We start from the raw sequence: 27,348 nt of genomic DNA on the forward strand, positions 1-27,348 counted from the left end.
TGGACCACGGGACGTCACGATGCTTTTTGTGTCCTGATAATTGCTCCCATTCATCCAATTCGCTTCATCATCCTTTTCAGCAAAGAAGTCCATCTTTCTCGGCATAGCAGTCGCAGATTCGTCTGCAGAAACTGTTGTTTTTTCACGCTTCCAGGTGCGCCTCTCTGCACGGCCTCAACGTGTACGGTTATGGGTCCTACGTCTTGCTCGAATGGGCAATCGGCCTTCAGGCTCTAATAAGCACCCACTTAGGTGATTCGAATTGGGTCCACTCGAAATTGTACGACCTGTTGTGGTTTTCTGTTTCATGTGCCGCCCAGAACCTCACATACCTTACAACGCCTGTCCATTAGTGTTTACAAGTGCCCAATCGCTTGGACTGGTCTCCTTGAAATTGAGTGTAGTGTTTTGGGTCCCTCTGAATTTAGGATTACTTAATTGGATCTGTGTCGGGTCCTGTGGGATGCACAAAGTGTGTTGGATGCTTTGAAAGCCACATCCTGTGTTGAGTCCTCTTCAATTTGAGTATACTGTGTTGGATCCTTTGGAGGCTACATACTGTGTTGGGTCCTCTTGAACCTGCCCACCATGAGCTGGAGTGACACAGATCAGAGCCGAAGTTCAAGCCCCATACCATGGAAAGAGATGTTCGAGAGCGCTTCCAGCCCTTTGGTTCCCCTTGTTCCATCAAGCTTGACAGCAAGTCGCTCCTCTCCGGCTCTTGGCTATGTCTCCAAGTCACTTGAAGCCAACTCTCGTCTCAAAAGAGACGCGAAGAAACCTCCTCTCCCCAGCAAGGAAGAAAACGGGCGCTTTCTCACCAGCGGGAAGGTCTCCTTTGATCGCTCCTCCACAACCATGATTGGAGAAACGGCTTCTAACAACATTCACTCTGTCCATGATGATCCTGCTGTCAATGTGAGTGATCAAGCGTCTGGCCCATTCCATTCTAATGAGCTCTCCAAAGAGCCTACCGACTCCAACCAACAGAATTTTCAACTTGCAGTCTACATAGCAATGGCGCATGCTGTCCTTATATTTTTGGTCATTGTATTGTATGGGGTTTGGAAGCTCTTGGAATGCTATCGGAAGCCCATTCAATGGGCAGTACTCTGCTCAATGCCCTTGAGAGCTATCCATGGAACCATTGTAGCCTTTTGGGAGACATCCCTGAAGCAGGGTCTTCTTGGAACAGTCTTAGCAATTCCTTTTGCCTTCTGCAGAGCTTTAATAGTTACCACACTGGATGCTCGGCTTGCTTTCCTACATCTCATTGGAAAGCGGCGATCACAACAAGGGAGGACTGTTAAGTTTAACACTCTTATGGAGTGGTTGGTCTCCTTTGCAGTTATGACACTTGCATATGAATACATGGGCCCAATTGCCTTAGCATTTATACCCTTTGTGGTGATCACTTTGTACTCCTTAGGGGTTTTTCTTGGTCTTGTGCCGGAAATTGAGGATCTGGAAATGGAGACTAAGCGGTCTTTACTCTCTGCTGAGCCTAGCCAAAGATGGGAACATGCCAGAAGTTGGCTTGGATGGATTCTCTTACCAGTCACAAAAACATACAAACTATTAGGGGTACGGATCACTGGTGCTTTTCTGAATAATTTGCACCATCTGGTTGCAATCTTTCTTATGGTGTTGATGATTGTTGGGTCTTTGTCTGGGCTGGTCCTGTTCTCTTACAAAATAGGTCTGGAAGGCAAGGGTGTAGTGGTTGCTTTGAAAACTCATGTAGAGAGGAGTAATTATGTAGAGAAGGTAGGATTAAAGCAATGGATCGAGGACAATAGAGTTCCTGAGCTTATTGACACTTATGCAGGCAAGGCTTATGATACTGTATCTAGCCAAATTGATGTTTTTGCAGCAAAATATCAGATGACAGAGCTGGCAGATGTGGGCAAACAGTACCTTATAGGGCTTGCACAGGGACAGTGGAGAGGAAACCTGACAGCTAGAACTGAGTCATCAACCCCAGTTTTGGACAGAATGCATAGCATTATGGAAAGATGTCGAGAATATGATTTTAAAGGTGTGTATTCGGAGCTTCAACAGGGTGCCCTTCTTATACTTGAGCATTTCAATATTCCTAGGGAGGAACTGTTGGACAAGGCAAAGCAAGCAGCAGAGAGATGGCTAGATGTTGGGAAGCATGTATTTGCAAATAGCTCAAAACTTGTTTCTGCTCTTACACGCCTGTTTATTGCAACTGCCAGCACCGTCCTCTCAGGGGCTCCTGAACTGATAGGTTTCTGTGCTGATGCTTTTGTCTTCTTTTCTGTACTCCATTATTTAATTGCTTCCAAGTCTGGAGGTGTAATGGAGCAGGTGCTGGGTATGCTTCCTTTGTCTGACTCTACCAGGACCAGATGTGCAGTTGTTCTGGATCATGCTGTAAGCAGTGTGTTGCTGGCCACAGTGAAGGCAGCCTTTTTCCAGGCCAGTTTTACATGGCTTCTCTTCCGTGTTCTGAAAATCCACTTCCTGTATATGTCAACCCTATTGGCATTCTTCAGTGCATTACTTCCAATTATCCCGACGTGGTGGTCATCCATTCCTGCTGGTGCTCAGTTGGCTATAGAGGGGAGGTACATTCAAGCAATTCTTCTTATGGCCACGCACATAGGACTTATGGACTATGGAGTTGGTGCCATTCAGAGTGGTATTCCTGGCCATAATGCATACCTGACAGGGTTGAGTATTGCAGGAGGCATGGCTCTCTTTTCATCTGCCATAGAGGTTAGCTCCCTATCCTTTCCCTTTTCTACAGTTGTAATGAAGCATGAAGTATTGTGTGATAAAGAGGTGGTGCCGATTGGCTCATGCCAATTGTTTTATAGTTCCATGCTGTCAAGGTCACCTTTCTCGGTGTTTCACTTGTGTTAATGGTGTGCAGATGGACCCAGCAAGGGTGTAGGCTATTTTGTATCGCTAATTTGTGGCCAACTGCAAGATTTTTACAATTTCTTGGGTTTGACATTGTTCCACCATATGTTTGTCAAGCATAAGTCTGGAGAGGAACCTGTTAATGGGATGGACAAAACTAGGTTCACGAAGATAAAGACACTGTGTTGTTGCCAGCAGTTGTGCTATAGCTGTGAGAACTATTCACAACAATGGCATGCAAATGCATTTGGACACGGGTTGCCGTGCAACAATATGAAGGGCTGGCCACCTTACCTGCATTGGAAGGTTCTCCAAGGTTGGGCTAAGCTTATGTGATCACTCAACACTAGATTGTGTCCTGAACATATAATAAGGTGTGCCAGGCATTTCCATTGGAAGGTTCTCCAAGGTTGGGCTAAGCTTAAGTGATCACTGAACACTAAATTGGGTGATCAACAGCTTATAACCGCTGCTGCTACTAGGAGCTATTTCTGCAACTGGTTTTGTCAGATGCTGTAGCAGAAATGCTTTGCAAATGACTGAAATATAGGCATAGAATCCTTAGACAACAAGGCAGAGAACTGAGAAATAGTGAGCAATTTATCCAAACATATGAGAGTGGACAAGATTACAAGGCGGCCTGAAACAACAGTTGCCTCATCATGCGCTTGCAGTGCTATTCAGGCCATAACTGTAGAAACGATTGATTTCCCCCTTTCATGTTGCTGGAATGTGCTTCTTTTTTGGTAAGTTATGGGCTTAATCTGGCAGTCTTCTGGCTGCTGATGGTTTGATAGCCAAAATGGGGAGGCTAATGGCCTATTTAAGGGAAAAAGGGGCGGTGAATCCTCCATTTTACTGATCCTGTCTTTTGCCCCTTGCTGATTTGTCTCCATCTCTGCTGTTGAGGTGTTGTTCCTCTTGCTATTGGTCTACCACTCTTCTTATGGAATCCTTTTATAGGTGTGCACCAATGCTATTTACATGCATGGTTATGGAATCCTTTTATAGGTATGCCCAATGCTATTTAACGTGCATATTTAACCCCTTTTGCTGTCAGGGCCTTTCTCCCTTTAATAAACAGGGCTCAACAATGGCCAGCACTCTCTCCTAAACCCTAACACCGGTGTTCTTCAGTAGTCAATGATACATGCATCTGCTGTTTTTGGATGATGCACGTGGTCTTTCCGTCTTATTTTTGAAGGGGTGGGGAGGATTATCAGATAAGGTGCTGAAAGTGTTTCTGAATGAGGACTGTTTTAAACATTAATGAAAACACTTAAAATTGAGGAAGATTCACCCCACAAACAAACACCAGCACTGCGTACCAATGGCCAACCCCCCCCTCCCCCACACCGCCCACAACTTCTTCCCCCTCCCCCCTCCCCCCTGCCCTCTTCCCTCACCTTCCTTTCCCTTGTGAACTGTTTGCTCTATTGATATGAGAATTAGAAAGTACAAATCAACGGCTGAAATATGAACAAAATTTGCCTCCATGTGCTCTCTGTACAATTTAGGTCCGGAATAGAGCTACAAACAAAGTTTCTCCTCTGCCAAACTACAACTACCTTTGCAAGATTGAGCCTAGAGATTTGTTGCTGTATTTCTGAGTTATTAGGCTGACTTTGCTGCTAATTTCTGCTCAAGAGGGCCTGAAGGCTGAAATGAAGAATGGGTCCTTAAAGAAAATTTCAACCTCCTATTTTGTTCTTCAAATTGATCATTGTCTTGCTCAAAACTGTTCCATATGCGAGGTGGTAATTACCAGATAGCTCATGGAGCATGAATTGTGATTTGTATATCTTTTGAGTAGCTAATTTAGCTAGAATGCTCATTTCTATTTACGGGTGGCCATTGGCGAGAATGCCCAAAGTTTTTAGTTGGGTGGTCCTAGACCAGATGCCCAGATGACTAGATTTAGCACTCGGGTGGTCAAATTGACCAGAACGCCCGAATGAGTGATGAGTGGTTTTGAAGGCGAAACCAGATGCTCAAATCATTTGAACAAAACATGAATAGGTGAATCTTTACAACGAATCCTTCTTGGACCTGAAGCATGCAACTCCTAGAATCTAAGAGAGTTGCTATTTTTGATAGACTTATGGAAATTCTGTTCGTGTCAAAACATCCGGATTTTCGCTAGGATCAAGAGTTACTACAGCCCCTTTGTCAAATTCTTTATGAGTTGGGATATTTTTAGCATAGAAGGTTATGGAAGAATTGATAAAGTTGCTCAATGCGGAAGAAAAACATAGGAGAGAGGGAGAGCAAAGGAGAGAGAGAGACATTAGACAATGAACATCATGTTATGCAGCAAGAGGCTTTTACAATGGTAATATCAACCAACAGATGTTGTAGAACTAGTGCCTATGAATGACTGAATTGTTGGATGACAAGTGGGAGGAGATGAGGCCTTTATATAAGGAAAGGTGAAGCTGGGCGATCTATAGCAAATAACGGTTAACTCCCACGACTAGGAAATCCTCACGACTAGCATAAATACATGAGATAAATGTCCAACCTAATACAAGACCAAGATCCGACTCAAAACTGATGAAGAAGATGCGACCATGGATATCCTAGTACCGGCTGGATATTGAGTACACTATGGAAGATGCACCTGCCAACCTGTCTCTTCAAAACAAAATGCCACCCTGAACAACAAAGAAATCTGCTTGGCTCCAAATTCCCACACGAGTGTGCAGTGAACTCCAAGTATAGAATGATGAGTTGCTGGACATACCGCGCCCATTATCCCCCAACAGTGGACGATGAATACATCACGTCTCAGAAAACCTCGAACAATGAACTTGGAACTCATCCAGTCCATAATCTTTGCTACATCAACCAATAGACATGGAATACATCCATTCCATAGCTCCAAAAAATGAACTTGTCTTGCTAAATATTTTTAATCCTTGGAACTTCGACTCATGGATCCCATGCACCAGAAATGGAGCTACTTACAGCCACCTCTCCTTCCCACAAGCCTCCTCTGGCCCCGGAAGCACATGGGAGAGAACTATTTGTATAACTATAGAAGTTGACTATCCAAGTCCTCCCTAGCTTGTGCAGCCTTGGCGAGACTAGAAGTATTAGAGTCATCCTCTTGTATATGATCATTGCCTATCTTTGAAAACGTGGTCCTGGCTTGGGTTGTACCTTTGGTCTTGCAATCCTTGGCCAAATGAACCTGCTTTCTAGAAGAGTAGCAGTGGCACCGTCCTGTTTGTTGCACTGTAGCAAGTGCTTAATCCTGTCCACTAGGAGGGAACCTTACCTGCTCTTGAGAAACAAGGATAGATATCTCCTCCAAGAGGGAACCCATATCCACGGCAATAGCACACCTCTACACGGAAGGAGATAGCACATGCGGAAGCATAAACAGTAAACATATGAGAGAGTGCAAAGGAGATAGAGAGAGTTGGACAAGATCACCTTTTATAATAGCAGTGAAGCTTTACAATGGCAATGGCTAGCAACTGAGTGGTGAACTATGTGCAAGGGAATTGGATGAATGAGTGAATAATGGGGAACTCCTTATATAGTGCATGAGTGAGCTGGCTGACTGCTCATAGGACAAATAAATAGGAGAAATACAATAAAATACCCAGATAAATGGTAAAGCTACAGAACAGTGAGATGCACAATTCTAACACCCCCTGTGCAGCTCATAGTGTGCTAGAGTCGGAAGAAGATAAGTTGATGAAGATGCAACCATGGACCCTCCAGCACCGCGAATACGGGAATCACCTCGGAGAGAGCATCCACCAACTTGTTTCCTCGAAACAAGATGCTACCACGAACAGCAAGGAACTTTGCTTGGCCACGAATTCTTACATAAGTTTGCAGTGAACTCCAAGAATAGATGATGAGCTGCTGGACATACTGCGCCCATAATCCCCAACAGACGGAACACATCATGTCCCAAAAGCCTTGAACAAGGAACTTGGAAGTTGGAACAGATCCAGTTCATAATCTTTGATGTACCAAAGATAACCATGTTCTGCCAGATGCTTGGAACTCCAAATCACGGTCCCCATGCACCAGTAGGTGGAGTTGTAATCAGCCCCCTCTCCCATGGGGGGAAACTGCATGTGTACTAGAGAAGCACACCATCTGGGGTCTCCTGAGCCTAGAAGTGGTACTAGAATCTGTATCACTATCTTGTGTCGTGTCTTTGCCTTTTCTCTGAGATGAAGCCTTGCCCTTGGTCTTGTCCTTCTTCTTGGACAAACAATCCTTGGACAGATGTCCTCTTTTCCTGCAAGAGAAACAGCGACTCCGACCTTTCTTTTGAACTGAGGAAAGTGCCTAGTCAGAATTGTTGACTGACACCTTCAACTTACCCTGTGAGATGAGAACGGACTCCTCCTCCAACAGTAGGGAGCTAAGATCATCGAATTCCAAATGAGTGGAAGTGACTTGGCACCGCAGAGATTGAGAAATAACGTCATAGTCCGGAGGAAGCTTGGTGAGGATAAGAGCAGCCAGTTGAGAAGAGGACAAAGCAGCACCCATAGCCAGTAATTGGTCATGGATACCCTTGGTCTTCATGAGAAAAGACTGTATGGAATTGCCTTCAGGAAATAACAAGCCGTAGAGCTGCCCCTACAAGGTAACTGTCCTCATTGATGAATCTCGTGCAAAGAGATCCTCCAATTTTGACCATACCTGATGAGCATTGGTGAGAGTTTGCACTGTCAGTGATGGTCTGCACAAGCACAGAATGCGCCTTCGAGTCCCGATTCTCCCAGTCTTGTAATTCCACAGCAAATTCATCCTCTTGATCTTGAGTCCATCGCTGAGAGTTTTGAGGACGCTCGGTCTTCCTTTCAGTGCCCTGAACAATGTCGCACAAACCCTTGTGGATGAACCAGACCCGCATCTGAAGCTTCCAATGAGCGTAGTTGGGTCCTTTCAACTTGTCATCTTTGTTCGTACAAGGGGGAGCCATATCCTCAGTAGCAAAGAACAAATCTCAGCTCTCGAACACTTCTCTCAAGTGCTTTCCAACGAAGCGAGGCACCAGGAACAATCAGCCCCTTCTCAAACCGTAGAGAGGAGGAGGCGGGACAGCAGCAAAACAGTCCAAGATCCACCGGGAGCCTCCTACTGGAAGGGCAGGGACTCGTGGAGGAAGAAGACAATGTAGGGCCACTTGTCTGGGAGCACCACGAGCAAGAAACGCACCACCAACAGATACTGTAGTAGAAAACGCAGCCAAAACACTTCAAAATCTGCCTCTGAAGAGCAAAACACAGTCTGTAGGGTTGGTTGACAGCAACTAGAAGAGGGCTGGACAGAAACGCGGCAAGAACGCAGCTACTGTATGGACTGATCTGCAGCGGGAGAAGTGATGGAAGCAAAACGCACAACAAGGTGGGCAGATTTGCAAATTTTGGAGCAGCCTGGACCTAAGCGTATGATACCATGAAGGAGATAGCACATGCGGAAGCATAAACAGTAAACATATGAGAGAGTGCAAAGGAGATAGAGAGAGTTGGACAAGATCACCTTTTATAACAGCAGTAAAGCTTTACAATGGCAATGGCCAGCAACTGAGTGTTGAACTATGTGCAAGGGAATTGGATGAATGAGTGAATAATGGGGAACTCCTTATATAGTGCATGAGTGAGCTGGCCGACTACCTCTAGGGCTGGCCGACTGCTCATTAGGACAAATAAATAGGAGAAATACAATAAAATACCCAGATAAATGGTAAAGCCCCAGAACATTGAGATGCACAGTTCTAACATACACCACCGCCGCCTTGAGGTGCCGGTCACCTAAGCGAGTGATACCATGATAAATGTCAAATCCCCATAGGATCTCCTCGTAGAACGCTCGTGGTATAAGACTCAAAACCTGCAAACAAACCAAACAAACGTGAAGGGGGTGCAGGCTTGACTCACCTCCCAACCTCGACAGCCGTGGGCAAGCCCACAAGTCTTGGTTGTCCCCACCGAGCCACGAGCTGAGCTAACTAGATGGATGTACCGACCAATCTCTACCTCGTGACGTCCCATACCGCCACGAAGCTACTCTCGTGGGCCTTGAGACTGTTGCCGGCCTTGGTTGCATAAAGCAGGTGCACGTCTGCACTAGATCCAGGCTCTTGACCATAGAGCTCTCACAAAGACACACGAGACTCTATGAACTAATGATTAACCTTGGCCATCCTTTTATAGGCTCTTGGCCGGTCATCGGGTGTCCACACTTGGGTGCCCGCCCGTTAGTCTATCCCTAACTCAGCTCGCCAATCAGCCTGCCTAGCTCCAAGCTTCCCCAAACCTCGAAGCTAGTCTTGTGTGCGTGTAGCACACGGTAGATACACACTGTGCACATGACATACTTCCCTTCCTCTAAGAGCTCACTCCTGAGCTCACTCCTGAGCTCACTAAAAAGCTAGGGTAATCCCTATGAAGAGTAGTCAATGTCTTCCATGTAGCTTCCTCCTCAACATGATCCTTCCACTTGATGTTATATTGCGTGATAAGTGTATTACGCAATCGTCTTTCACGAAATCCAAGAATCTTTTCAGGTTCGTGTGGAACAAATGTCATATCCTCGACATCTATGATTTCTTGAGGAGTAACTAACTGGTCTGTTCCACCCAGTACTTCCTTAAGTCTACTGACATGAAATATGGGATGGACTTTCACATGAGAAGGCAAATCCAATTCATATGCGACTGAACCAATCCGTCGTGTAATACGAAAGGGTCCACAATATCTAGGGGATAATTTTGGAGATCGATCTGTCCGTAAAGTCTCCGAATCTTTCGGAACTCGCAAATACACCATCGTTCCTTCAGAGAACTCTCTGGGTGAATGATGTCTATTAGAATAAAATCTGTCTTGGTCTTGAGCACTTCTAATAGATTCCTTCGCAACTTGTAACATTTCTTGCATATCTTGCAAAAAATTACGTGTTGCATCATGCTAAAGTCCCGAGAGGTTGAAAACCATACATAAGCATGAAAGGACTAAAACCTGTACTCGTATGCTTAGTACTGTTATATGCAAATTCTAACATAGGAAGATAATCCTCTCATAAACTCTGTCTTTTGGATACATATGCTCGAAGCATATCCTCCAAAATCTGATTCACTCTTTCAGTCTGGCTATCAGATTGAGGATGATCGGAGGAACTCAAATTCGAAGTTGTTTCCAACTTCTCAAAAACGAGTCTCCAAAAATCACTTGTAAACTGTCCCACATATCCTTTCATCTTCGGCCAATAAAAAGTGTGCTTCACTAACGATAATGTCCTGTGTACCCCAGGGTGTCCAGCAGAAGAGGCGTCATGACACTCCTTAAGAATCTTGGACCTGATGTCCGGGATCTGTGGTACACAAATTTTGTCATTACGGAATAGTAAACCATTTCGAATCATCTACTGACGTCCTGCAGCCTGAATGGTAGGCTGCTCAGTCATTGAGTCTTGGTCAATCAATGAGCTCCCGTCCTGGATCTTCTGCCAATATGGACCAAAATAACTATCAGTCTTGCAAAGCCCTCTCAATGACTGAAATAAGTCAGTAGAAATCTCGGTGAACGACAAAGTATTCACCTCTCTAATTCGACTAAGCGTATCTGCGACACTATTCATGGACCCCTTTCGATAACGAATCTCAAAATCAAAATCTTGCATTAATTCAGTCCATCGAGCTTTCCTTCCTCTCTCAAATCATCTGCATCACACACATACTTGATTGACTGATGATCAATCAATACCACAAACTTGGAGCCATATAAATAATGTCTCCAAAGCTTGAGAGCGTGAATGACAGCATAAAGCTCCTTCTCAAGAGTTGGCCAACGAAATTGAGTGTCGTCGAGCTTTTTACTTTCAAAAGCAACAAGTCTACCATCTTGAAATAGAGCAACCCCGATTGCATAGTCACTGGCATCAGTTTCAAGAACATAGGGCCGACTAGGATCGGGTAATGCTAAGATAGGTGCTTCCTTGACTTTATCTTTTAAAAGTCTGAAGGCCATATCCAGATCGTTATTCCAAGTGATAGGTTGATTCGACTTACGTCCACGACCTTTCAACAAGTCGGTCATCGACAGTGTGAGCTGAGAGTACTCTCGCACAGATTTTCGAAGAAAAACAACAAAACCGAGAAAAGAACGAAGTTGTTTCACTGTTTGCGGCATAGGCGAGGCTAGAACCTTTTGAACTCGGTCATAATCAATGCTCAATCCATCTCTAGTGATCTTGTGTCCCAAGTAAATGATGTCGGTCATGAAAAACTCACATTTACTTAATTTAGCATATAGTTGATTCTGTCTTAAAATAGTTAAGACAATCGTGAGGGGTCTAATGTGATCCTCAAGAGTACGACTATATATCAAAATATCATCTAGGAACTCAACCACAAATTTCCCCAAATGTTCACGAAAAAGATCATTGATCATTTGCTGGAAAGTGGCTGGAGCATTGGTTAACCCAAAAGGTAGTATGAGAAACTTGTAATGGCCATACCTAGTCCGAAAGGCGGTTCTTTCGACATGCCTTTCATGAATACGTATCTGGTGATAGCCAGTACGTAAATCTATCTTCGTGAAATATTTCGCTTCCGCTAACTGGTCAATCAGGTCATCTGATCCAGGGAGAGGATAATGGTTCTTAATTGTGTTTAATCTCTTGTAATCTATACACATTCGCCAGGTGTTGTCCTTCTTTCTTCTGAGTAACACAGGTGCACCCCAAGGTGATTTACTTGGACGTATCTGGCCCATCCTCAAATAATCTTCGAGTTGTTTGGCCAACTCATCTTCCTCAGCTTGGCTCATCCTCATCCTGTAAGGTGGAATACTAACAGGGTGAGCACCAGGGACCAGGTCAATACGATGATCTACTGCCCTTTCAGGTGGTAAGCCTGATGGCAGTTCCTTAGGAAATACATCTTGAAACAAATCAAGTATCTTCTTTAATTCTTTGCTTTCAAACACACTTAATTCATTAACATCCATAGTAGGTATGAGAAATGAAGAAAGTGGAATCAAGACACAATGGAAAGCAGTATACAAGGAAGAATCCATTATATTTTCAAAATCAACTGTATGTACAAGAGGTCCCTAAGAGGGATGTATACAATCACCTAAGATACTATACTGGGTGTTCCTATGTTCAAAAGAAAAAGTATGACTAGACCAATCTATCTGGACTTGAAGAGTCTTAAACCACTCAATCCCTAATAACAAGTCTACATGCTCTAAATGCATAATATAACATTCCAGAGTATTTTCGTAGTCCTGAATCCGGATCAGTAGCGTCTCCACCTTTCGATCCCATACTTGCCAACCCGTAGGTAGACGTACCTCATAGGTATGATCGTTGGGTGTTGTGTCAAGACCCAATGAAACCGATCCCGTCAAGTGGGAATAGACTCCGTTGGACACCCACACGCGTAATAGCACAACTTAATACCACAATTTGAAATGGACAACTTAATAACAACTTGAAATTGAAATGAAATGAAATGAGACAGATGGACACCAGCACTGGGGCCGGAACGGGCTGACCCTCCCCTCAATATATGATATATTTATTGGGAGTATTTAACAATACAATGCTCCATGGGTTCCAAGAACCAGATGATGTCCATGTACAAATGAATACAGTACCAAACAAATAGGCTCGAAGTAGATATTCGAAGCAGAACGACCACCAGCGTGGTCCAGTCTCTACGGTCCTGTGCTTTCACTGGACTCCGCGGAGAGCGCCTAACTGGTGTTCCAGGACTATGCACAAACAGGCGCTCCCGTACTAACGCCTGAGATCAGGAAACGCCTGGCTCTCCCGATCTCAGCACCTTTGGACCGAGGGTCTCCAAGAGCTTGGACTACCCGGCACCGAACGGGTGTTGCCGTGGAGAGAATCCTTTATCAAATTTATCACAAAGTACCTTACTTAAATCTGAAAATTCACTTACTTGTGGATGGTGGATGGAAGGCCAATACCCATGGTGTCTGTCTGTGTGCAGCTACTAGTGGGAGACACCAAGGTACAGCAGCATGTCGGCTGCCTGGAGTAAAGTATAGCCTCTTGGCTGCGGGAGCACAACCACCAACAGGAGGAGATGGAGGAGTAGCCACCAGTTTGCAGAGCATAGCCGCCGGCCGCCTGGCTGTCACAGTCGCTTGGTTGCAAGGAGAAGATGGAGGCGCCTGGTAGCCTGCTGTAGACAGGCGCACAGTCGCCTGGCTATAGTGGAGAAGGTGTAGGCGCCTGCAGAAAACAGGCGCAATCTGTTGGTCGGGTAAAACATGCACAATCTGCTGGAGATGGCAGCCCGCTGGAGGTGGAGCCACCTGATCACCTTGAAGGGTCCATAATAGCGAGGAGATAGCTTAGGATAGGATCCTTCTCGTCCTGGCCTCTTCCAAAGCCTAGCCTTCTCAAATTTTAGCAAAACCCAATCACCTTCTTTGACTTGCATGTCCCTTCTATGTTTGTCAGCAGCCATTTTATGCTTATCTTGTGACCTTGCAATGGTTGTCCGTACCTGACCAAAGGCTACATCCAAGTCACGAACATATTCATCAGCTGCAAAAATCTCATCCTTTGTACGAAGGATGGGTGGCAATACCACTCTGCCATAAATAATCTCGAACGGAGCCTTTCCCGTGGAAGCATGGATTGTATTGTTGTAGGCAAACTCAACAAGTGGAAGATACTTCTCCCATGCAGTCTTTTGATCTGCCACATAACATTTCAATAAATCCAACACGGCTGAATTTACAGCTTCACTTTGGCCATCCGTTTGGGGATGAGAAGCTGATGAAAACTCAAGTTTAGTACCCATATTATCAAATAAAGCCCTCCAAAAGAGGCTTGTAGTCCTGGAATCTCTATCCCCAACAATGGATTTAGGCATACCATGATGCTTGAAAATATTAGCAAGAAAAGCCTTTACCATATGTTCAGCTTTAATGGTTTTCTTGATGGACAAGAAATGAGCTTGCTTGCTAAACCTGTCCACAATGGTCCAAATAGCATCATTCCCATGCTGGGATCTAGGCAAATTCATAATAAAATCCATAGTAATACTTTCCCAAGGTTGCGAGGGAATAGACAATGGCTGAAGCAAACCTGGAGGTATTTGCCTGTCAAATTTTACCTTTTGGCAAGTAATACATGCACGTACATAAGCCTCAATATCTTTACGCATGCTTGGCCAAAAGAAATATCTCTGAATCATGCGTGTAGTGGGCATAATACCTCTATGACCAGCATAAGGTGGAGCATGACATTCGTCCATAACCTTTGGACGCAAATCCTTCACCACACATAGGCAATTATCCTTCATAAGATAACCCTCGTTGATAACATAAGAGGGATGTGAATGACCAGCCATCAAATCAGTCCATATATGGCAAAAATCAGCATCCAAATGATACAATTCTCGCATAGCAGATAAGTCTCCATGAGAGGCCACTGAGACTGCAGCTACACAAGACCTCCTGGATAATGCATCGGCCACCACATTTTTCTTTCCTGGAGTATGCACAATCTGAAAATGAAACATGGAAAGAAAGTTTGCCATTCTCATCTGCTTCTCTGAAAGCTTTGTTTGAGATAGAAAATATCTCAAGCTTTGATGATCTGTCTTGACTACAAATTCAGCCCCAAGAAGATAATGTTTCCATATCTTTAAGGCATGAATTACAGCCAAGAGCTCTTTCTCATAGATATCCATATGAAGCTCAGCATCATGCAAACGACGGCTTTCGCATGCAACTGCATGCCCTTCTTGATTTAGGACAGCTTCTATACAATCACCACAAGCATCACATTCAACTACGAATGACTTGTGCAAGTCAGGAACAATCAATACTGGACCACATATAATAGCATGCTTGAGCTGCAAGAAAGCATCCTGTTCTTTTGAAGTCCATTTGAAAGTGATTTTCTTCTTTGTGAGATCATGTAGAGGAGTGGCAATCATAGCGAAATGCCTTATGAAACGCCTATAATATGAACATAATCCCAGAAAACTATGTACTTGATGTACGTTTTGCAATTCGGGCCAATTCCAAATGGTCTCTATCTTTGTAGGATCCATTGTTACTCCATCTTTGGATACAATATGACCCAGATAATGAATCTGTGAAAGGAAGAACTCACTTTTCTTGGCATTAATGAAAAGTTTATGCTTGTGCAACTCTTCAAACACTGTGACCAAATGAGTTCTGTGTTCTTGCTCATTCTTGGAGAAAACCAAGATATCATCAAAGAATACTCCTGTAAATTTGCGATGGGGTCGGAATATCCTATCCATCATACGATTAAACGTAGCAGGAGCATTGGTGAGACCAAAAGGCATTACCAAAAATTCATATAGTCCAAAGGCTGTCCTGAATGCAGTTTTATGGACATCTTGTGGAACCACTCGTATTTGGTGATAACCACTCTTCAAATCAAGGCGGCTGAAACAAGCCGAACCATCAAGCTTATCCAAAATATCATCAATACGCGGAATTGGGAATCTGTTCTTGATGGTAAGCTTGTTTAAAGCTCTATAGTCCACACACATGCGGAATGATCCGTCCTTCTTTTGAACAAGAAGTACAGGAGAGCAATAAGGTGAGGAACTGGGCTGAACCAAACCTTTATCTAAAAGCTCATTTACCTGCTTCATGATCTCTTCTTGTTGTGCAGCACTCACTCGGTATGCAGGTTTGTTGGGTGGAGAACTACTTGGCACAAGATCTATGCGGTGATCTTCGGGCCTTTGGGGAGGTAATTCTCCTGGCAAAGTATCAGCAAAACAATCATTGAATGCATGAAGAAAATTCAGCCTATCATTAGACATAGCATCCACATTTTGATGATTTGGCACAAGGCTATCACGAACAAAAACCAAGTACGCAGAAAGACTCTTTTTGATTGCTTTATTAATTTGGATGTGTGATTCAAGTGGGATGGAATCCCCTTCTTTGCTAGCATCAATAAAATGCATGTAGCCTTTATGCATAAAAGAAATCATATTGGACTTGTAGTCTTTGCGGGGCTCAAGCCTATGGTGCCACGGCTTGCCCAACAATACATCACATCCATTTAGTGGAGTAACTAGGAAATGTTCATTATCAAGGTAGCCCTGGATGTGTATGCGCAACTTCCCTATCAATGGGGTAACCTGCACCTCTTTGCCAACAAATGCAGCTTCGGCTTCAATTTGAGGTCCCATGTTCTCAACCTCAATACCCAATGCAGCTGCCGTTTGCATAGAGATGAAGTTATCGGTTGCACAGTCATCAAACATGAATAAGGCGGGCTGATCCTTGATTTGTCCCCAAGCCTTGCATACCATACGCTCTTTTGCATCATGACTTGTATTTCCTTGCACATCAGGAACTGCATGTACATTAGCCTTGGTCTGCTTGTCCTCGTGCTTAGGTTTGCGGTCAGGGCATTGTCGAAACATGTGGTCTTTGCTACCACAAGAAAAGCATTTTCCATCCTTGGCATATTGCTCTCTTTGCTCCGGGGTTAAGCCGAATTTATTCTTCCTTGGGCTTGATCTTTAGATGTGGTATTTTCAGCTTTACCACCCTTGTGAGTCTCCCGGAAGTTCTTTTTAGGTGGCTGTCCATCCTTTTGCAGATTTGGGACAGCCTTGTCTTTCCCCTTTGAACCTCCTTGATCTTGTTTAATCTTGAGTATCAATTGCTCCGTAGCAAGAGCAGAAGCTGTGAGTTGTTGCAAAGTATGTTTCGGGTGCAATTCAATGCTCGAACGATATGCTGGTTGCAGTCCAGAGCGAAACTTCCTCTTTCTATCATCCTCAGTGATTTGCATAAAGGGAGTTACTTCCAGCAACACTTTCCAGAACTTGTTGACATACTGTTGCACGCTTTCATTATCTCTTTGCTCCAGCCTGTCCCACTTTTGGGTGAGAGTTTGCTCCGCATTTGGTGGCAAAAGCTGAGCATAGAATCTATCCTTAAATTCCTTCCAGGTGCAAATGGGATCCTTGGTGATCTTTTCAGTGATCCACCAGTTTCATGAGGCACGGTGGCATGTGCTCCACGAACTTGAAACTCAGATGCATGTGACTTTTCTGCATAAAGCAATGTCTCTCCATGAGACAATTTAGTGGGCAAAACTCTTCTAGAAGCAGACCTGTCACCCTTACCATGGGATACATGTCTTGAATGCATGTGACCTTCATGCCCTCCGTGAGCACTAGCATACATATATCTGTCAGGTTTTGTGCCTTGTGGAGAAGATGCATGTCGAGAGGTGACTGTCACCAGACTTCAGCCTTTGAGATGCGGAATCTCCATGCTTCAAGCGAGGTGGATTTCTGAATTTCAGCTCTCTGTCATTCCCCTCTTTGATATCACCTTTGCGGAGGAGGTAGGCAAGTGCCAACTCCCTTGGCTTCTTGCCCACTTCCCGTGCCATGGACTCAAAAGTTACATCTACCATTGCATCAGCCTTCCTAGCTTCAATGGCACTTTGCACATGGGGAGCTTCATGCAAAAATTTTAACTCTTGCTCTTGTGCCTGCAAAAGTTTTCTCATATGTTTCATTTCAGCCCTCATTGCATTAGGCTCTTGTTCAAGCATCACTGTCTTTCCTCGAGACAGTTGTTCCTTTGATTCACATTTACCCTTTCAAGGGGCTTGTGCCTTCCTCGCAGAGCATCAGACCCACGAGAGGCACTAGATGGACCCCTCGAATTTGGCACTTCCAAAGGGTTGCCTTGGCTGTCCATTGTATTAAGTGTGCTAGAAGCGGGGTGTCCAGTACACAGGTTCGTTTCCCCACTAGGAAGAGGGAAACAACCGTGCTCTGATATCAATGAAACCGATCCCGTCAAGTGGGAATAGACTCCGTTGGACACCCACACGCGTAATAGCACAACTTAATACCACAATTTGAAATGGACAACTTAATAACAACTTGAAATTGAAATGAAATGAAATGAGACAGATGGACACCAGCATTGGGGCCGGAACGGGCCGACCCCCCCCCTCAATATATGATATATTTATTGGGAGTATTTAACAAATACAATGCTCCATGGGTTCCAAGAACCAGATGATGTCCATGTACAAATGAATACAGTACCAAACAAATAGGCTCGAAGTAGATATTCGAAGCAGAACGACCACCAGCGTGGTCCAGTCTCTACGGTCCTGTGCTTTCATTGGACTCCGCGGAGAGCGCCCAACTGGTGTTCCAGGACCACGCACAAACAAGCGCTCCCGTACTAACGCCTGGCTCTCCCGATCTCAGCACCTTTGGACCGAGGTTCTCCAAGAGCTTGGACTACCCGGCACCGAACGGGTGTTGCCGTGGAGAGAATCCTTTATCAGATTTATCACAAAGTACCTTACTTAAATCTGAAAATTCACTTACTTGTGGATGGCGGATGGAAGACCAATACCCATGGTGTCTGTCTGTGTGCAGCTACTAGTGGGAGACACCAAGGTACAGCAGCATGTCGGGAGAAGTGGCTGCCTAGAGTAAAGTATAGCCTCCTGGCTGCGGGAGCACAACCACCAACAGGAGGAGATGGAGGAGTAGCCGCCAGTTTGCAGAGCATGGTCGCCGGCCGCCTGGCTGTCACAGTCGCTTGGTTGCAAGGAGAAGATGGAGGCGCCTGGTAGCCTGCTGTAGACAGGCGCACAATCGCCTGGCTATAGTGGAGAAGGTGTAGGCGCCTGCAGAAAATAGGCGCAATCTGTTGGTTGGGTAAAACATGCACAACTTGCTGGAGATGGCAGCCCGCTGGAGGTGGAGCCAAGAGCACAGTTGGCTGGTAAAGTCACCTGGCGAAGAGGGTAGCGTGCTGGAGAACCAACGCAGCTGCCAACTACAGTTATAGCAGAAGTACCTATCTTCCCTCTTCTCATTAGTCTTCCCATAGCTCAATAGCACTAATCACATCTTATCCATTTCTCCCGCTTGTGGCCCAAATTTGACGTGCTCTATTCTCTCAATCCTTTGTACCATTGCCTAAACCCTCTTAGCCACACATTCCTCAACCTATTGCTAAGCTACACATCCAAGGGTTTGGCCAATTTTATCCTCTACCTCCCGATTTTCGTGTTGCAAACCGGCGGGCTGCTATCCACGTTGTCTTGCTCAAAACTGTTCCATATGTGAATGTATGAATGTATGCTGTGTGTGCGCTGGGGTGTGTGTGTGTGGGAGCATATATTGATACCAAGTTTTACACCCAGTATTGGGCACTGATGACGTTAGTGGGGATGTCATAGTATCTAGTCCATACTATGCATGATGGAGTTGATGGTTTATTGTCTTGTGGATGACTACCATGAGGTTATAAATTGCACTTTCTTATAAGGTGAATTTGGGCATGTTTCTGGATTCATCTAGGTATATCTTTATGCTGTTTTAGCGGACATGCAAATTTCACATTGTGAAGTTTTCATCCAAGTTGCAGCCAGTTGATATTGTGTTAATTCTTTCTATCTTTAGTGGTGCATATATCCTATCAACTACCTTTTTGTTGTAATAATTCTTTGGCTGAGTTTGCCCTGTATCTCCAGAGCTCTGACAGAAACTCAATACACAGACCTTTGTATGAATGTATGTTGTGTGTGTGCGTGGGGGGTATGTATGTGGGAGCATATATTGATACCAAGTTTTACACCCACTATTGGGCACTGATGACGATGTCATAGTATCTAGTCCATATTATGCATGATGGAGTTGATGGTTTATTGTCTTGTGGATTGAGGTTATAAATTGCACTTTCTTATAAGGTGAATTTGGGCATGTTCTTGGATTCATCTAGGTATATGTTCCATATGTGAGTTGGTAATTACCAGATAGCTCATGGAGCATGAATTGTGATTTGTATATCTTTTGAGTAGGTAATCAAGCTAGAATGCTCATTTCTATTTACGGGTGGCCATTGGCCAGAACGCCCAAAGTTTTCAGTTGGGTGGTCATAGACGAGATGCCCAGATGATTGGATTCAACACTCTAGGTGGTCAAATTGACCAAAATGCCGAGATGAGTGGTTTCAAAGGCGAAACTAGATGCTCAAATCATTTGAATAAATCATGAGCAGGTGAAAATTTACAACAAAGTCTTCTTGGACCTAAAGCTTCCAACTCCTAGAATCTAGGAGAGTTGTTATTTTTGACAGGCTCTGATGGAAATTCCGTTCATGTCAAAACCTCTGGATTTTCGCTAGGATTAAGAGTTACCTCTTAAATTAAGACATGTGGTATCTAGAATAGGACATGTGGCATCTAGAATGAGACGAGTGTCCATACACTTGTCATTTCACCTTACACTTGTTAATTTAGCTAACACTTGTCAATTAAAGTAGCCACTTGTCATTTGGAGCGCACTCTTTCCATTCTAGGCATTGTAGCCTCAAACCTATAAATTGGAGCACTCCCTCTTCATTTGAAAAAAGACACTTCTCAACTATTGTAAAGGTTCAGGCACTTTGTGCTCGTGGTTTGATTCAATAAATTCTTGCAAAGGGGGAGGGGCCTATTCCCCTCTCAATGAGGTCTCGTTTCTCTTTTCTTTGAATCCTACTTTCTTTCATTATTTGTGATGTTGATTAAGTGGGTTTGTTACAAGTAGTTCATCAATTTTGTCACTTTCACGCGTCCTTGCGTTACACCTTTACTTCCATGCAGTTGATCGGACTATAGGCTTGTAATAGCCAAAATTATGGGGTTTCTCCCGAGTTGGCCTTTTTCACATGCCCAATTCCCTTGGTTGGGCCTCAAGTATGTGGTGAGTGGATTTGGGGCCGTCCATGGACAGTAAAACAGGCCCAAAACCTGCCAAAACCTGCACAGTGCACTCTTGTCCATGCTGAAACATGCCCCTTCCATTCCAAGCTTGTCATTCATGCAGGCCGGTGTAACATGCCAACATGATGCTAATCTCTCTTAGTTTCCAAGTAGTATTGCCACATGCATGCTTGTTTGTGAACGGTGCACGCGACATTCCCTCTTCCTTATAAGGAAAGTGTGGGGAGTAAGTCATCCTTGATGCTCTACCTTGATCAAGCATGTCTTCAAGTCTTCTAGTTGGATATGATACATGATCCTTTGATGCTGGGAACAGCAACGGCTTTGGAAAATCAGCTGCAATTTTTGATACAGCAAGGACCTTTTCAAGATCTTCACAATCTGCTGCTTGTGTACTAAAATCTGTTGCTGTTCTTTTCACAATATAACTGCTATTGAAATCCATGTGAGCAGAAACAAAGTATGTCTAAGAGGTTAATGACACCTTGTGGTTTGATGGGTTTGTGCAGTACCTTTAGCAACATATATGCACCACCCCACCTTCTCCTTTCTTCCTCCCTCTTGCACATCATTTTCTTTACTCATAGGAGATTTCATGTGCATCAGTTGATTTCAATTCTCATGGACATGATTATCCTTGCTCTAGCAGGTATATGTGCAGATTTAGGGACAGGTTTGGACCTGATTTTGCAACCCCGTAGACACCCAGAAATGTCCGGAACATGCACCCATGGATGTGACACCTTTTAGGCACAGTTGGGAAGCCAAATATGACTTTTTGGACATTATTATGTAGGTAAGAAAGGGGAAACTGACTTGATTACGACTTCCCCACTTGTAGGGTATAAAAGGAGGGATTAGACCCTTCAATATGGATCCATAAGCCATAGTCTACAAGCTTAGAAGTAGGGCAACAAGGGCTTGATTGTGGATCAGCAGAAGACAAGTTGTGGAGTAGTAAGAACATCTTCTCCTGTGCATCAGCTTCTTGCACAAGTGAAGGACAACCAGTGCGTAATAGTAGATGTGCATGCTTTCATCTTAGGCTTCTAAAACATCCGTTGTACCAAATTATATGTTCGTTGTACCCTTGGATGACCTTTGCAGGAGCGTCATGACATTCTTAGAGGATCCTTTTCCTAATCTCAACGTTATCCGGTTACACAAACCTTCTCATTCCGGAACCACAATCCATTCCGGATAAGGAACTGACCACCTGCCACACTCACAGATGGCATGACTCCTGAGTCTTGGTTTAAATCTATGGGGCTTCGTGCCTGGACCTCCTGCCACTACCGATCAAAATGATTGTCGGTCTCACATAGCCCTCTCTAAGAGTCATAAAGGTTAGCCCTAATCTCGGTGAAGCTCTTAGAGTTTACCTTCCCAGTTCTACTCAAGGCAACTAAATCAATCTTATGAGGTAATGTTCTCTAAAGTGTGTCTCTCTCATACTTCAAGACTAATTGAATTAACCTCTCAATTAGCATCAGATGACATGGTATCTAGAACACATTGAAACACTTCAAAAATAGAATTCTTCACTATATTTCAAAGTGCAAGTGAGTTTACGAGAGTAGTGGATGGAATCAAAATCACCCTATAGGCAAACTGGACACGGCCCATGACAAAAATTAACTTATGGCCCTTCCAATCTATCTGTACATCGTGGTTATGAAACCACTCTTTACCTATAGTAACATCTACTCTATCTAGATCATAGGCACAGGGAATGGGCATTTTTAGACTCGGGAATGTTGGGGATGGCAGTATCTTCCCGTTCCCATTCCTGTCCCATGTCACTCTATAGTCACAGGGAATGGCCATTCTCAATCTTTTCCGTCCCCGTTCCCCGTCCCCATTTCACGTCCCATGTGACTGTGATCTAGATTCATAATCATGATATCTAATGGCTCTGAGTAGCTCTGTATAGTCAAAATCTGTGTGCTCGATGGCATGTCGACACGATACTGGTGATCACTTGGTTGCGTCTCACTCCCAACCCACGCACAAGCTTGGCATTCACGAAGTTGTGAGTACTCCTAGTGTAAAAAAGAAAGTGTACAATTTTCCCCACGATTGACGTATGGTCTATGGGAGTGAAAACTTTCATGTTAAAGCTATGACCCTTGCAAGAACTCTAAAAAAATAGTGTCTATGGAAGTAATTTTACCTTTATCCTTGATCGCATGGGCTCCCTTTGACTCTGACTTGCCTTTGGACTGTGGGCAGTTCGTCCTCATGTGCCCTTGTTGACCACAAGGGAATCACTAACTCTTCTTAATGTACTAAGTGTTTGCTCTGCTTTCTTTGATTTCTTCAAATTGGGGTCTCCCATAATTGTTGATTGACTTTGGGTCTCTGCTGGAGTGTGGGAAGTCTTCCCATGCTTAAACTTTCATTTACGCTGGGATCCTACTTGGTCTATCGAAGAGGGTTTTTGGATGTTTCTTCGCCACGATCTCATCATAAATTGGATGGCATCATCCAGAAATTATCCTTCTTTCCTTGTGACGATTTGACTGCCCGGGCTGAGGAGTTCCACTCCTGCAAATAGGCGACCAGAAATCCGCTGATGATCTGCATTTTCTTCATCAACACGGATGGCTGAAAATCGCTTATGCTCCTTTTGTCCTCCCTTGCTTGCATTTATGCTTCTACTGCTTGCCTTTGCTGTTAGCCTCTACAGGCCAACTGGGGTTTTTGGACATATATTTCAATAAATGCCTTTTTCCTATTTTAAATGGGTAGTGCCAATTGGCTGTCTCAGCCCTGCCCATGATCCCATCAATTCGATCATCCTGTTAACTTTCTAGTCACCTTGGACGGAAGAGGCTTTCGCACAGGTAGACATTGACTTTTCTAAATGACTCGACTAGTGTTTTAGACACCCAACCAAGGTTCTATAAATGCCTGGGACACTTGTACATCATTACAGCTTGCAAGTGGGTTACATTTGATTTGTGCGGGACTTGCACATAAACTCTGATGCTGACTGTACCCTAGACCTAGGTGGTGCAAAAAAATGTCAAGCAATCGGTGAATCTCCACTTATGTAATATGGACCACCAGCTTTGGTTTAACAAAACCCCACATATTCTTGCCAATGAAAGAATTAAAAGGAAACATAAGACTCCTGAGAATTGCCACATCAACCCTGTATCTGCCAGTACCTCTATGCACAGATCAGCGCCCCCCGCCCCTGCCCCCCCCCCCCCCCCCCCCCCCAAACCCACCCAAAAAAAGAAAAAAAAAAGAAAAAAGAAAAAGAAAAGCCCCCTCTTCTTTCTGCCTATTTGGTGCCTATGCTTGGTCCTCCTGAAACATGTACTGCCCAGCTAAAAGAAACAGAGGACTCAGCATCTCAGGTACAAGCTCTATGTTAGGCAATAGGGATCAATGTGTCTCCGTCACATCTGTGATCTCATACAAACTATGCACTGGCACAGTGAGACTGACCTGTGATTGTGATTGCTCTAACCGCGCTCTGACTTCGCGGTATATCATCCTCCTCCTCATTGGTCTCTTTGGCTCTCAGCTAAACTGCACTCTGGAAAATGTGTAAATTGGCTTGAGTATGATCCTGTGGTCCCTTCTGGTGTTGGGGGGGGGGGGGAGTCACCTGGCTGGTCAGTTTGCCACAGTCAGCATGTTCCACAACTTGCTCCAAAAAGGTTTTTGCATGTGTTGATACTGCCCACCACCCCTGTATGCTGCACGTTTGCCCATGTGCTGTCCCTGCCCTGTATGCTGCCCAACCAGCCACACGGCTGCCCAGTGTGGGGGCCCTGATAATTTGCAGGTGTGTCACAGAGAGAGCTGTATTTAAATCTTTGGGGGACCAAATTGGCCCATGAGACCAAGAATAATACATGGTGGCACATATATATTCAGCATGTGCATATTCTATGTATGTATGCAGTATATGTGCACGTGTGTGTGTGTGTGTGTGTGTGTGTGAAAAAAGTGCAAGGTTTCTAAGGTACCATATGTATGTATGTGTGTGTATCTATATATGTTTGTATGTATGTATGTATGCAGTATGTATGCACGTGTGTGTGTGTGTGTGTGTGTAAGAGAGAGAGAGAGAGAGAGAGAGAGAGATGAAAGGTTTCTAAGGTACCAAATGTTAAAACTGGTATGAGTCGTGTACCGTACGTCTCACTTGGTTTTACATGAGTTTTGAACCAACTGCCTAGGATCATGAGTCTCCTGTAAGACGATGAATCTATCATCCATTAGAGGCTGATAGGGTTACATAGTCGTTTGACAATCTTCTCTAGGAAGGAGAAAGAAAGAAAGGACGTTATATTAATGTTTACAAAAGACCAAAGGGTGTATGACCAAAGGTGCTACAATACAAAGGGTGTATGACCAAAGGTGCTACAATACATCCATGAAGTAACTGTCATGAAATTATTCTAACTTAAAAAACAAAACATTCATGAGTATGACAATGTTACAATGTATCCACGTAGTAGCTGAAATATTTAGTGAGATAAACTGCCCAGCTAAAAGAAAGGGAGAACTCAGCATCTCAGGTACAAGCTGTATGTTTGGCCAATAAGGATTAATGTGTCTCCCTTGCATCTGTGATATCACACAAACTCCGTACTGTCACAGTGATACTGACCTGTGCTTGTGGTTACTCTATCATCCTCCTCATTTGTTTCTTTGGCTCTCACTTGACCTGATCCTCTGCTCCCTTGGTATGCCTCATGATTTTATATCTCTGTCTCTTGTATCTCTTGTAAGTATAGGGCCACACGTCTTTGATCCTCATACTCAAGAGAGCACCAAATCCCTCTCGGGATGAGCAACGGAGTCTCTCTCGAATCTCAAAGTACACTAGGCATTGATGGCATGCTGCTCCGTCTTTACCTCATGCATGTCTCACATTGGGCATATCCATAGCTCGCGGTTCTCCCATGTGACACCTACCTGTCTTCTTGTCTCGATGTGGAGCATGTGTAAAGAGACCCTAAGCTGCCTCATTGAGATCCTCAGTGCATGTGACGTGTATTCCTAAGTAAGCTTGCATCTGAATAACAGCCATTCCAGTTATTGTGAGTGACTCTGGTACATGGCCACTTTAGATGGGAGCATCTCAGGCTCAATTCACGCTTCTGAATATTTTTCTGCAAACTCTGCTCATTCACCTGAAGTGGTTTATGGGTCACGCCATTATATTGCATCGAGAGAGCACTCACGGAAAGTCACCCTCCTTGGGACATGAGCAGGTCAGGTGCATAGATAATGTGAAAGCAAGCCATGATAGGTGTTTTCCGCCCTTTGGCATGCTTCCTAGGGGACATCCTCAATATGTATCTGACGAACTGAAATGAGTCATCTGTATGAAGGGGGCGCATGACAGGCTGCAAACTTGCTAGAATGATGTGGGGGTTTACTGCACGTCAGATCATCATGACTTGTAGTCTCCCTTCTTGGCTCTATTCAAAAGGGGTGAGGTATACTGCCTGAAAAGGTGCCTCATACATTGTTGCTGGTCTTACTAGTGACTGAAAAAAGAGCATGCATTTGGTTGCACTTGCTGAAAGTGTGTCTGAAAGCATTCCCTCTCTTACTATGCTGCGAATGATAAAATGCTACTTCCTAGTAAGTCAAATCTTTTCCCATCTCAACAGTGTCATCCTCAATTCTAAAGTTTTTATTATGAATGTGTGTGTGGGAGAGAGAGAGAGAGAGAGAGAGAGAGAGAGAGAGAGAGTTGACCAACTGCATACATTTGGCTCTTGGTGTTCATGCACAGGGAGCGATCATGGGGCCATTGCTCATGACAGTTGCAATATCTTTAAAGAATTTATACTCAGAGTTCGTTTTGACTACTGCCAAGAGGAGATACTGAAAAACATGCTGCATAATTTTTCTTTTTCTTTTTTTGATAATCTGTTTTCGTTTTTTTTGGGCCGCGGCGCCCGGGGGGGGGGGGGGGGGGGGGTGTTTGTGTGTGTGTGTGTGTGTGCGTGTGTGCTGGTATATAGAATTCTTTGTAGAAGCCTTGTAATAAACTCTTAAGTTATCTGAAGACGACAAGAACGAGCTCATAAGCTCTGTATGTAGTGCTGCAAATTGCTTGAATAATGCAAGGGACTGGGTTCTTTAAACTGGTCCAATGTAAGGATACAACTTTGATGTGAAAGATTGCTCTGTATATGGCCATCATCTTTGCTAAATGATCATCTATTTGGGTTCTATAGAAGAAAAATCCCCTCGGATCTTTTTCTGCATGGCTAGCTGGTCACACCTTGTTTCTTGGCAAGTGCTATAGACTCTTAATGCTGTTGATTTAGTGTGTATAAATCCTTTAAGTTGTGGAATGCATCCAACTTGAACAATATTTTTATACTTTTTTCCTGTGACTGCATCATTATGACCCTTACCCCTTACTATTCCTCTTTAACTGAACTTGGATTGCCTTTGAAGCTCATCATTGCCTACGATTGCATTTATTTATTACACGCTTCATTTTTCCAATTAAGGAAAGGAAAAGGAGGAGGAAGAGGAAGAGGGGAGGAGGAGAAGGGGTGGTTGGGGAGAGAGAATGGGAGGAGAAGGGGGGGTTGGGGAGAGAAAATGGAAGAAGAAGAGTTGATGGTGATGATGATGATAACAAAGATGAAGAAGATGATGACAATGATGATGAAGAAGAAGAAGAAGAAA

The 27,348-nt window shown here is 44.2% G+C and overlaps 1 protein-coding gene across 1 annotated transcript; it reads left to right on the top strand.

Annotated features, from left to right (window-relative positions):
- Positions 1–26,893, top strand: LOC147611094 (transmembrane protein C9orf5 protein). Its single transcript, XM_086785755.1, has 2 exons — positions 1–2,745; positions 26,438–26,893. Exons 1-2 carry the CDS (start codon positions 589–591, stop codon positions 26,531–26,533), a joined length of 2,253 nt encoding a protein of 750 aa, XP_086641881.1. The 5' UTR covers positions 1–588; the 3' UTR covers positions 26,534–26,893.
- The last annotated feature ends 455 nt before the right edge of the window (positions 26,894–27,348 follow it).

The sequence above is a fragment of the Cibotium barometz genome, chromosome 48 (assembly GCF_041138505.1).
Source record: "Cibotium barometz isolate CiBa-2024 chromosome 48, ASM4113850v1, whole genome shotgun sequence".
Lineage (NCBI taxonomy): Eukaryota > Viridiplantae > Streptophyta > Polypodiopsida > Cyatheales > Cibotiaceae > Cibotium > Cibotium barometz.

What these genes read in the sequence shown, in the direction of transcription:
- LOC147611094 (XM_086785755.1), top strand. Translation starts at nt 589, where the DNA reads ATGAGCTGGAGTGACACAGATCAGAGCCGAAGTTCAAGCCCCATACCA. An exon ending in TCTTTTCATCTGCCATAGAG is followed by an intron (nt 2,746 to 26,437) that starts GTTAGCTCCCTA and finishes GTTCATGCACAG; the next exon opens with GGAGCGATCATGGGGCCATT.